We start from the raw sequence: 13,375 nt of genomic DNA, 5'->3' as shown, positions 1-13,375 counted from the left end.
TCTTATTTCTCTTTGGCCAAATAATGGTCAGAGAATGTTAACACTGGAACAAGTTCACTTCAAATCAAGAACAGAAGTGGGCTGGTGCTGCAGAAAACACATCTGTTATTCATCACAGAAGTCTCAGAACATGGATTTTGTTAATCACTGACTTCATGTGGGAAAAGAAAGACTGAATTTTAATTTTTGTATTAAATGTATTAGTTGTGTGGGTCATCTAATTATCCTGTAAAATGTCACATATTAAAAATCCAAGGGGACTATTTTTGGGAAAAAGTCTGCTTTTCTTTCTACATTTTTGGCAAGCATTGATATTTACATGTCATATTTAAGAAAATTACAGAACTCTTGGCAGTATTTGACAAAACATCAATACTAGGAACATATAGAGCATTTTCTCAAGCCACTACCAGTAAAGGTGATCTAAATGATGGTCCATTTTTCATTCAAAGACTTGGTGGACTCATTCATCAGTGGCTCTAACTTGAATAAGGGAAAATGTCTATCTCTATGTCTTTCTGAAACTGTAATATTCTGACAAGTAACAAGTACTATGTGTGGCTTTTTTTTCAAAATAAATAACATAACCTGGAAGATTTACTTGATAAGCTCCCGAAAAATCGTGCCATCTCTTTGAATGCCTTTGATTAAATTTTTCAATAGTGAAATAATGAATAATCCTTCTTACCATTTACAGTGAGAATAAATTCTCTTGTGGTTTTTCCTGCAATGTTGCTAGCCACACAGGTATAATTGGCTGTATCTCCTAGATCTGCATTGTTAACTTGCAAATATCTCCCTCCAGATAAGATTCTCACTCGAGGTGTTGCCTAGACCCAATAAATAAAATTTATCATTAATTATTGTATTTTTGAACTTGAGACATCATGCTTCCTAGGAGCGTTTCTACCACTTGTACCACACCCAACCTTTCGACACTTACGGTGTTAGGAAAAGAGAATAAAATGTTATTTTATAGCATTAGAGTAATATACTAGTATTTCTTGGTATTACAATCTTTATAGTAGTATCAAAATCCCTGGGAACTATTTCAATGACTTCAGGGAAGTTGAGGCATGACTATGGGCCCAGTTCCCTTGGCACAATGAACACAAGGATCCATTCACAGATATTTCTGCGTTTACCACCTCACAAAGGCTCTATAGCTATTTTTGTCTTAAAACTGAACTTCTGAAAAAGGTTTACCTGCAACTGCTCTCCATTTCTGAGCCACATAATCACAGGAGGGGGAACTGCATCCGACTTGCATTCCAGTGTCACCTGTCTGTTCTGTAACACAGTCACATCCTGGGGTTCACCAGTTCCCACAATATTAGGGGGTACTAGACATGAACAGAAGACATCAAGCACTTTTAATAAATGTAACGTAAAGCATCTGATCTATCAATAATCAACAAATGTTCATTTTGCTTGTTGGTACTGGTCAGGGATGAGGATTGGGGGCCGTGAGAAGAGTGGACAGAGGGAGTAAATCTGATACGTTATATGTACATGTCAAAATGAAACTCCCTGTAAAATTAATTGATGCTAATGAAAAGTAGAAAAATTATATTTATAAAATATGCATTTCTTAATTTAAAACAAGTGTTATATGCTGCGTTCTGTATCGTAACTTTGGGTTATGAGCATGTAGCTAGAACACAGGACTTGTTGCCGATTTACCATGCACTCGCACTAAGTATTCTTTGTCGTCATCGCCTGCAGGACTGGAGGCCAGACATGTGTACCTTCCTGTATCCTCCACCTACAAAACCCAAATAAGGTGTTAAATCCTATCTTAAGAAAAATCATTAAGGAAGCATAGAAATTATATTAAACTTATCATTAGTAATAATACTTTTTATCAATATTCAGATACTGAGCAGTGCTTAGCAGCTCTATTACATGTGAAGCTGTATTTTAAATAGATTTTAGTATGTGACCTAAAAATGACCTAATGCCACATACAATAGACTAGACATCCAATGTTGATTGAAGAAATACATGATAGTCTTCAAGAAGAAAATAAAATACATTTATTAAGTCAACAGACAAAATATGAAGTTGCTGAAATCAAACACATCACTTTTGGTGAACAGTTTAATCTTTGGCATGACAAAATAAAATGGTAATATGTTGTTTATAAATAAGGCCAGACTGACAGCAGAATCTATTATTATCTGACAAAAACTGCCTGGTTTCTACTGGAAGTTAACCTTCACTAGTTATGTTTTGCCTTGTACACACACAATGAACTAAGGACACTGGGTCTAACTGGCACCATCTTGGCAACGTGGCAGATGGTAGGGAATTGCTTCTAATTAGAGTCATCTTGGCTTCTTGGTGGATGAAGGTGAAGTCCCATCCCCAGTGATAGGCATGCCTGAATTCCTAGAGGCACTGGCAGGAACTTGAATAATAGGTTACTGGACCTGCCAGAACTATACCATGAACTCATGAGCACCTTGTGACCCTGCAGCCTTACCATGACCTTATTTAGGCCCCAACCAGCTCAGTCTCCATTTTGTGCCATGCTTCTTGTTTCCTGACACTCCTCGAGTCACTATGGCGCCCTATACAGCTCTCCAGTGGAGTAGATCAGGATTGTTGAAACAGTTTTTCTGCTCTCTCTTTACTATCCTCATGGCTCAATTTCCCAACAGTATTAAGCACATCTGAGGCTGCAAATTTTTGTGGGACATGTGTCCTCCTGAAGTCACTGGCTTTCTAATTAAACCTCTCAAAGTTGACCTCTCAAAATGTGGCATCTTTGTATCTCATGATCAAAGTCCTGTATAACAATAGCATATGTAGAGAATATGCTGGAAAATGAGTGTCCTTTCTGCTGTGAAAAATGTATTGGGTAAAAGTAGCAAAGGCCTGTTTTCATTTATTTTATTACTGAACATTCCTAAAATATTGGGATTTTTAACAATCTTGAATTGAAAATTGACTTTACAGGTTATGGAAAAGCTGCAAAAATTCTTTTGAAAAATTTAGATATAGAATGGCTGGAAAAATAGTCAAATATATTTTAGAGCAACTCTCTCCTGAGCTTCTTTTAATTAAGATTTTTTTAAAAATTGTGTATCATTTCCCAGAGAATAATTTATGAATTTCTCATTATATTTTTTAAAACTCTAAAGAAAATGTTTCATTATGAACTCTTGGTCATTCCAAATCAATATTGCCCCCTCATTTTTCTCCTCTTGGCCAATCTTGAACCATCATACATGGCTGGTTATTCTGAACCTTTGCCTCCTCTGGGAAAGATTTTCCGCCAAACTCTTTGTGGACACCCACTGGCACTATCTGCAGTTACAAATTCTAAAATGTGCTCTGTTAATAGGGAGTTAAAAATTATAATCAATCACATGCCTTCAGATTGTTTTGCAGAATTGTTGACATGTGTTATGGCTTACAAGGAGATGAGTATATGAACGTTTTCAATCTAGTTGGTGGCAGAATGGTCTCATTCTCCCCTGAGAATAAATTAGATAGAAGATATTTTAGGAAACTTATGTCTTTGCCATACTAGAATTTGCAAAGCATCTATTATGTGCTTGGCATAAATATATGTTGCAGATAAATACAAAGTTCATTTAAGTACAATAGACTGGTGTAAGTACTAAAACAGAGCTATGTTCAAAACACAAAGATACTCTTCATAAACTACCAGAATTCCTAGCAAGAGCAATTAGGCAAGAGAAAAACACAAAGAGAATCTGAATACGGAAAGAAGAAGGAAAATTCCTCTTGCAGATAATATGATCCTGTACATGAAGAACCCTACATTCCATCTCAAGTTACTTGAGCTGATCTGAAACTTGGCAAAATAGCAAGGTATAAAATCAATCCACAAAAATCAATAGCTTTTCTGTATGCCAACAATGAGAAGGCTGAGATTGAAATCAGGAAAGCAACTCCATAGCCTTTTAAAAAAAATCCTAGGAACTAACCAAACATGTGATGAACCTTTATTGTAAAAACTTTAAAAATCTGAAAAAAGTAATTAAAGCAGATTTAAGGAAATAGAAAAACCTTCCATTCACCTTGATTGGAAGAATTGGAATTGTGAAAATGGCAATGTTGCCCAAAATAATTTACAAATTCAACACAATACCCATCAAAATCCCAACAACATTCTTCAATAAATAGAGAAAGCAATCCCAAATTTCATATGGAATAATAAAAGATCTCAAATAGCAAAGACAGTCCTTAGTAGAAAGAACCGTGTTTGAGGAATATCAATACCAAACTTCAAGTTCTATTACAACGCCATAGTAATAAATAAACAGCTTGGTACTGGCACAAGAATAGGCATGAGGATCAATGGAACAGAAAAGAAGACTCAGAAATGAACCCACAGACCTATAGCAACTTAATATTTGATAAGGGAGCCAAAAACAAAAGTTGGAAGAAAGACAGCTTGTTCAAAAATGGGGCTGGTAAAATTTGCCATTCACATGTAGAAAACTGAAGCTAGATCCTTATATATCACTCTGTAACAGAATCAGCTCAAAATGGATCAAAGACCTCAATGTAAGGCCAGATACCATAAAAAATAATACAGGACAGAGTAGAGGAAACACTAGGGCTCCTTGGCACAAGTCAAAAACTCCTAAATAATCACAACAAATCAAAGACTGGATAATTGGGATTCATTTGAGCTGAAGAGTTCCTACATGGCAGAATTGGAAAAGGGCCTGATTTCTAAGATATACTTAGAGCTCAAAAAATCAAACCGTTCAAAATGAACCTTCAAAGAGACAACAATCCAATTAATAATTAGGCTAAAGACTTAGGGACTTCTCCAAAGAAGAAATAAGAATGGTCAACAGACACATGAAGAAATGTTCAATTCTGGCCATAAAAAATGCAAATCAAAACAATATTGAGATTCTACCTTATACCCATTAGAATGGCCATTATCAAGAAAACTAACAATAACAAATGCTGGTGGGGATGTGGCCAAAGGAAACTTTACTACTAAAACTTGATTAGTCACTTTGGAAAACAGTAAGGAGGTTCTGGGACTCAGCCCATATGACCCTCAATGTTTGAATGGATCAAGAAAATGTGGTATATATACACAATGGAATTCTACTTATCCATTAAAAAGAATGATATTGTACCATTCATAAGGAAATGGAAAGACTTGGGAAAAAATGTGTTAAGTAAAGTAATCTAGACCCAAAGAAACATAGATTCCATGGTTTCCCCTCATATGTGGTAGCTAGAATATGCCTATAAATTTACAATTAAACACACTGGATGGTTAAAAAAATACACTAGACCATGATAAGTTACATAGATCTCTAAGCATTCACCCACAATGAGACCAAAGGAGGATAAGATTCTTAGGAGAGTAACATAACAAAGGTTTAATACCTATGTGCATCAGAGCATATAAAATAATGTTTATTGAAATGAACTCCAGGAAATGGAAATGAGAATTTTTTTCTTTGTTGCTGTTTTTGTCTTCTTTTCCTTTTGTCTTATTTGTCTTTGGGAGGGTAAGGGGGCATACAGCAACAGTGGGGCAAATGGTGAATAAATGCAGCAGTGATACTCATTAGACACTACGTTGAAGATGAACTATACATCTTTTGGGTAGTGGTGGGAGGGAAACACTGGGAGAGGGGGTGACATTGTTCAAACAGTGATGTACTCTTTATCTGACTTATATAACAATTAAAATGCATTAAAAATACTAGGAGAGAATCAGTGGAATTAAGTCTTCAAAATTGCTCATATTTAATATTCTGCTTCAATGCAATTTTAATTATCTTCTTATTATTTCTTATCTACCTGGATTTTGTGTGTAATTTTATGTCTGTAAGACAGAGAAAAACTTGTTGCAGGGTTTTGATTCAGAAAGGGGTATGATAGCTTAACCTAGCTTTATGCAGTTTTTGGAAGGGAGATGTAAGAGGAAATGAGTGTTTGTTTGCTAGGACACTAGCTATAAACTGTGATGAAATCCATTGGCTAGACTTCACAAGCCAGGCTCGAGACCCAGCTCCATCACTGAGCAATGGTGAGTCTTTGGCAGACATATATTTAATTTCTCTGTATTTTTTCCCTGAGTTTGTAAACTGGGGGTGAAGATACACAAAAGAATGCCAAGTGGGCTGGGAATGGGGCTCAGTGGTAAAGTGCTTGCTTAGCATGCATGAAACCCTGGATTTGATTCCTCAGTATAACATAAGCAGAAAAAGCTGGAAGTGGTGCTGTGGCTCAAGTGGTAGAGTGCTAGTCTTGAGCAAAAGTCCCAGGACTGGCAAAAAAAATGTCAAGAATATGTTAGAAAGCCCAAGGCTGAACACTAGACAATTTATAAAACAGCCGTCTTGCAATCTTGCGATTTTCTTTCTTTCTTCTTTGTCAGTAAAACAACAAATTACATATAACAAATTTCTTATTCTATGTTGAGCAGAATGATGATTATGATAACAAGAGAAAAAATTGTGCCTTTTCCCTCATTCTTTTGAAACACATATTTTTGTGACACTAGACTAGGCATAGAATGTTAGACTATTTCTTTCCCAGTATATGTAAAAGTATCTTTTTTTTTTCAGCTTGCAAATGAATCTTAGGGCACAAAGAATCTGAGTATAAAGCTTGCCTAAACTAAAGATTGTAGTCAATTTTAAATTGATCACTGTTTGAAAACCTGTGTCTCTTCAGACATCTACACCTGTTAGTTCATATTGGAAATCAAAAGGGCCCTTTGAAGTATCACATAAACATACGTTGGATTCCATCTTGCTGGTTAAGAAGATGCTAAGAAGCTTCAGGACATGTACTAACACAGATCTGTGAAAACACTTAATAGTTAATGAGTTGGACTCTTGTTGTTTCAGAGTTTAGTATTAGTCTTCCTTCTAGACATGCCTATCATAAAAGAAATCTACCCTTAGTAAAGTTGCAGAGAATTCTGAAGTGTTTAGATGCAAAGACACAGTGTATCTAACAATTCTAATATAGTACAAGAAAGAAGTTTAATCTGGAATAACATGATTGCATAAACTTTGACACTTACTTGAGTACTAGATATTCGAAGAAGAGCCCCTCCTTGTAGAGTCTGCACCTGATCGGTGTGTGTGAGGGGCCGGCCATCTTTCATCCAGGCAATTTTAGGGGTAGGGATTCCAGAAGCAAAGCAGGAAAGTTCCAGTGGATAATTGACAATTACTGACACCTCTCCAGATCCTTCAGATCCATTAATGTGTGGTGGTTCTATGTAAAGATATTCAAAACAATAGCAAAATAAATCTGCTCTTTGATAAAAAATACAGTTGATTAGAACCCAAAAAGACAATCCAGCTTAAGTTTACATTCATGTGATCAGAACCCAGAAATTGAAGTGATTGCGCCTATCTGTTATAACCATTTCTCATCACTGCTCCAATTTCAAAACACCTGATATGATGACTTATGCAAAAAGCACATTAGTTAAGTCTGAGATGCACTAGTTTTACACTTCTATTTTTAATATTATTAGTTCAGATTTTTATTAGCTAATATCAGTTGTTGAAGGAAGAGCATAGTGACTGACATTTCTATACATAAAATGTACCCATCAACCTCACCCCCTCTATCACTCACCTTCACCCCTCATTCCTATCTTCTTAAAACAATTTCCACAGGTTTCACAGTTCTATTTCCATACATGTATATATGTTGACCATTTTTATCTTCATTCATCTCTTCCATTCACCTCACTCCAACCCTCTGACACCTAGGCCTCCAACAATACCTTGTTTGACTTTCCTGTCATTAATGGTTTACTGACTATTACTAACAAGACTACAAAATACAATTTTTGAATACATTAATTTTTTGAATACATTAAAAGATCCCAATTGGGATCTTTCAATGAGAAAGAAAGAAGAGGTCAGGAAGAAAGAAAGGCCAAATAAGTAGTGCTGTAGCTCATATTGAAGTGATAGAGGTGAAAGAAAAACACATATTTTAGAAATGATTGCAGGTAAAAGTATTGGGTCCTGCTTATGGATCTGGACTTAGGAGAATGATGGAAAAGTTAAAAAGAATGACTCTTAGTGACTGCTGATTGTCAGATCCGTCACATGATTCAGAAGATACAGGAAATGTACCAGATTCTGAGTAAAACAGACTTAGGCTAAACATACTGACTTGGAAATGCTTTTAAATGTCCAAATACAGATGTTTATATGATTATTGCCTTTCTGAATCTAAGGCTCAAAACAGAACTACACTGGAAATTCAAGGGTCCTCAGAGGGTAGGCTACTACTCTGGCCCAAGTTTAAGACCTATGGCAACCATAAGATAAAATAATTTGCCATTACCACATGCAAGATCCAGAAATTGGGATTTGAACCAAGAGGGACAATATTGTTGTTACTACTGTTGTTTTAAAACTCTCAATGATAAACTTGTGGATGGAGGCAAGGTCTAATTAATCTTTATATTCATAGTAATTGAAATGTAGTAAATAATGAAGAATTGACTATAGCCAAGTGAAAGAGTAGACAAGTGCTATGAAGTGGTAGAGCACAATCTGGAATTGAAAGATGTAGACACTTTACCATTAACCTAAAGCATCAAGAAAGCATTTGTGGTTTTGTAAACATAACTTAATGATGTTCATATAACCCCAACAGGGAGTGGTAGCATTGTGAAGAACAGAGATGGACCAGGCCTGTTGAAGGAGGGTGATAGCCTAATTTGAAGTTTAGGTCATTTGAAACATATTAATAGGAGATAATGTTACAAAGATAAAAGTCTATGTCATAGAAACTTTGGAAGCCATGATGCAAGTGTACTTATTCAATAGGTACTAATCATGTTTTAGTCAGGAGAATCAAGGTTCAGGGCAGCCTGAGCCTAAATGTGAGACTCCTATTAGAAACTTAACTAAAGAAAAAAAACAAAAGCTAGGAATGTGATGCCAGTGGTAGAATGTCTGCCTGGCAAACAAGAAGCCCTGAATTCAAATCCAGCACCACACACATAAAAGCCAGATGATAATTAAGAAATTCGAATTCTTTCATTGTCAGAAACAGCCAACAGAGTTAATATGTATCTTTTTCCAGAATGGAAAAGGAGAACTATCTGAAAATTTTAGGAGGCAGATTTTTATGATCATATTATCAGCTGTAGTAAATTGCAGTGGTAATGTATAAACTTTAATTGCAAAATAGAACAGATATAGACACTTACCATAAAATTCCCCATTTGGAAAATTTCTCATAGATAGGATGGTACTTGAATTTGTTGACTAATGAGATGTGTTTTTTGTAGCGCTTTTAAGAAATTCTGTAAAGATGCTACACTAAAGCCATAGGCCCTTCCTGTTTTCCCTGCTTTGTTGTTCAGGTAGAGCACACTGCAGGATCATTGACCAGTCATGATGCAAGAGAACTGCAAATATCTGAACTGCTAAACCAGTGCTACAACAGCCAAACTTCATGTATCTTTCTCAGTGAGACAAACAAAAGTTGTTAAGGCCAAGGATGTAGCTCAGCAGTACAAAATTACTTAGCATGCACAAGACCCTGCATTAGGTTCCCCCAACACCATAATAACAAAAGGTTCTTTGTTTAAGCCACCATATTTAAACTACTCTGAACAACCAAACACAATTCCTAAATAGAACTCATTCTTTCTCTTCTCTGAAGTGCCTTCCACTTTGAAACAGAATAGTCTTTTCCAGATACAGATCTACACATGTTATTCCATGATGATTTTACATTATGGGATGAAAAAAACAAATTTTTCATGTGGTCAGCAAGCCCAATTGCCTAGATCCTGTCAACCCCCTCCCCCTACCTCCCCCCCCACTTCCCTAGTTTTATTTTGTATAATGCTCTTTCTTGTTTTGGCTCTCCCAGTCACATTGTGCATTTTCACAACCACTAATACACCACGACACCTCCCACCACGTGGGTAGAATTAAGCTGGGAATGGCAGCTCCCCAAGTTAAGACATTTGCATTCTGAGTAGTAGCACTGTTCTATGCAAAGAGCTTTTAAGAGTGCAGTGGAATTAATTTTCAACAGATGCGGAAACTTCTCATCTTTCTGTTGTGCCAGCTTTGAAATCTGTTTTCGAAGAAGTATTATCCCTATACACTCTTCAACTGGGAATGCTGTTCTTTGTACACTACTGGAATAGTATCATGGTTGGTTATCTCCTTCATTTCTTTCAGTGATGCCCTGGTCAGTGACTTTTGCTGCTGTATTTTCAAAGGACATCCTATGCTCTTCTCTCTTCCTTCTCGTAGATATAGTATAGATATAGATATAGTAGGTAAGACTTCTATATATATTTTCAGAGCTTCGTAGTACATGTCTCTCCTCTCTCTCTGTCTCTCTGTCTCTGTCTCTCTGTCTCTCTCTTTCTCTCTCTCCCTTTTCATTCTTGCTCAGGATTCTCTTTGCCTCTTAATGAGGCCTGAACTATTTAAAATACTTTCCAGGATTTTTGCAGTTAGCACATCTAGTGTCTCATACCTCTTTCCTTTCACATTTGTACAAACTGACAGCTGAAGCTTGATCATCTCTAGGTGAAAAACATAGGCAAGAGTCTCTAACTCTCTACTCATTTCCAGAATTCCACCCTCCAGAACTCACACTTATCCTTAAAGGGATCTAAATCTTGAGGTTACCAACACCCAGAATGTTCTATTAACCACACAATCCTCATCACAACTCAGAGTAATTACTTGTTCAGTACCTTTACTTCCCCCAGATGAAGGACCTATAGGATGGTGTTTTTGTCCTTTTTATTCTCTGATGTGTTTAAGGATCTGCCATATAGTAAACATCCTTAATGCTTTGTTCAATAATGGTTAAGAACATGCCCGGTACTTAGGTATATTTAGTAATTAATATTTAATATATGAGTAATCAGGCATAAGATAACCATACAACATCTATGTTACCAATACTCTGTAAATTGATACATCTATATTTGCTATCAACCCTCATCCCACCCCTTCCAGACATTTTCTTTCTTCTTTTGCCTCTGATTATCCTACAGAATTTCCTCTATGAGCACCACCTCCATTCTCTGAAGTATCAGAGACGAGAGTATTTCACTTATTTTATTTACATACTGTTTGGCCTCCCTCAATACTTACAGTACCCATTACTGCAGTTCAAAAGTATCTCCTTCAGTGTTAAATTCAGCCCAGCAAATAAACATCACCAGTCTCTAATAAATCAGATGTCAGTCTACCTACTAGGGCACAACAATAAGCAATGTGCACACTGCCTTTGCCACCATAAAGCTTAACTGGGAATGCAGCAGAGTTTCAATGTTATATAAACAAGTACTCTGAGGAAGCAGCCCTTAAGTGAAGAAAGGCAGATCCAAAGAAACATAGGTTCCATGGAATGTGCCTATACATCTGTAAGTAAACCCAATGGATAGTAAAAGACAAAAAATTACATTTGGACATGATAACTTAAACAAGACTCTAAATATTCACACAGTGAGAACAAAGGTAGATATTCTTAGGAGAGGATCACAAGGACTCAATAGCTATGTGCATATGATCATATAAAATGATGCTTATTGAAATGAAAGACAAGAAGTAGAATCAATGTACAAGTCGTTATGTCAAAAAATGAACTTTACAACTTTGGTGCGGGTGGGGGGGGATAGCAGGGAGGATTGAGTGGGGGCGGGGGGAGGATGGGAAGGGATGGGAAGGGGAAACAAAGGAGGAGGCTACAATGCTTGATAAGAAATGTACTCATTATCTTGCCCATGTAATTGTAACCCCTCTGTACAGTAGTTTCACAATAAAAAAAAGAAGCTTTTTATTTTACTGTTTGTGGTTCTTTTTTTCTGTTTTTTTTTCCCCTTTTGTTACTGGTTTTGATTTCTGTACCTTTTGTCTTGTATATACGTCTATCTGATGAACCAATTCAGCAGTGATACTCACTAGACACTATGTTGGAAATGAACTGTACAACTTAGGGAAGGAGTGGGCAATGGAGGAAAAAGTCTGGGAGAAAATGAGGGAAGGGGTGACACTGTTCAAAAAGAAATGTACTTAATACCTGACTTATGTAACTATGACCCTTCTGTACATTACCTTTACCATAAAAATAAAATTGTTAAAACGGTAGACTCTGGTGCTAAACACTTGCCCGAAAACTTTTGCTATTCTCTATAGTGTGAATTTCTGTGCTATGAGAAAACCCTGGCCCCTCCCCTACATCAAAATACAGAAAGAGAACAAAATAAAATGTCTTGGTCTTGATTACTGAAATAGCATTCACCTTCCTTTTCAGGAAAAGGTGTGATTTTTCTTTATGCTATTTGTTTATGTGAAAAGTTGGAATACATACAATATTTACTTTAAAGGTACACAAGAGTAAATAAAGCTAGCCATCAGTGGCTTGTGCCTGTAATCCCTAGCAACACAGGAGGTTGAAACTAAGAACTTCAGTTCAATACCAGTCTGGGCAGGAAAGTCTACGAGACTCTTACCTCTCATTAACCAGCAAAAAAGCCAGAAATGGAACTATAGTTTAAGTGGTAGAGTGTCAGCCTGAATTAAAAAGCTAAAAGATCCATTCATCTACTGAGGGGCATTTGGGTTGGTTCCATATCTTAGCTATGGTAAATAATACTGCAATAAACATAGTTGTGCTGGTAGCTTTAGTATGGTTTTGTTTGTGATCATTCAGGCAAATGCCCAAAAGTGGGATTGCTGGGTCATAGGGGAGCTCTATGTGGAGTCCTTTGAGGAACCTCCATACTACTTTCCAAAGTGGTTGAAAAAGTTTACACTCCTACCAACAATGCAGTAAGTTTCCCTTCTGTCCACATCCCCTCTAGCATCTGTTGTTATTAGAGTTCTTGATTCTAACCATTCTAACTGGGGTGAGGTGGTATCTCAATATTGTTTTGATTTGCATTTCTCTTATGGCTAGGGAGGTTGAGCATTTCTTCACGTATTTATTGGCCATCCTTGTTTCCTCTTCAGAGAGGTTTCTATTTAAGTCTTTAGCCCACTTATTTATTGGGCCGTTGTTTCCTTGAGGATTTGTTGTTGGGGGATTTAATTTTTTGAGTTCCAGGTATATTTTAGATATGAGACCCTTGTCTGTTGTATGGCTAGTGAAGATCTTTTCCGAATCCGTGGGCTTTCTATTGATCTTGCTAGCTATGTCCTTTGCCATGCAGAAGCTCTGCAATTTCATGCAATCCCATTTATCCAACCTTTCTTTGATTTGTTGTGTTTCTGAGTCTCTATTAAGAAAATTTCAGCCTGTGCCAAGGAGATCTAGGGTTTCTCCTATTCCATCCTGTAATGTTTTCAGGGTGTCTGCTTTGACTCTGAGGTCTTTGATCCATTTGGAGTTGATTCTG

At 36.6% G+C, this 13,375-nt stretch overlaps 1 protein-coding gene across 1 annotated transcript in view; it reads right to left on the bottom strand.

Annotated features, from left to right (window-relative positions):
- The window catches only part of Hmcn1 (hemicentin 1), a 438,323-nt gene that overhangs the window by 75,511 nt on the left and 349,437 nt on the right, over positions 1-13,375 (bottom strand). The window contains exons 69-72 of the mRNA XM_070034238.1: positions 7,046-7,242; positions 1,684-1,765; positions 1,207-1,343; positions 689-830 (exon numbers count right to left, since the gene is read on the bottom strand). Coding sequence (XP_069890339.1) covers positions 689-830; positions 1,207-1,343; positions 1,684-1,765; positions 7,046-7,242 — 558 coding nt within the window. The remainder of the gene's footprint in view (positions 1-688; positions 831-1,206; positions 1,344-1,683; positions 1,766-7,045; positions 7,243-13,375) is intronic.

This window comes from Dipodomys merriami, unplaced genomic scaffold, assembly GCF_024711535.1.
Source record: "Dipodomys merriami isolate MVZ:Mamm:240054 unplaced genomic scaffold, mDipMer1.0.p SCAF_24, whole genome shotgun sequence".
In the NCBI taxonomy this organism is placed as follows: Eukaryota; Metazoa; Chordata; class Mammalia; order Rodentia; family Heteromyidae; genus Dipodomys; species Dipodomys merriami.
This window is presented reverse-complemented; position numbering and strand designations above follow the sequence as displayed.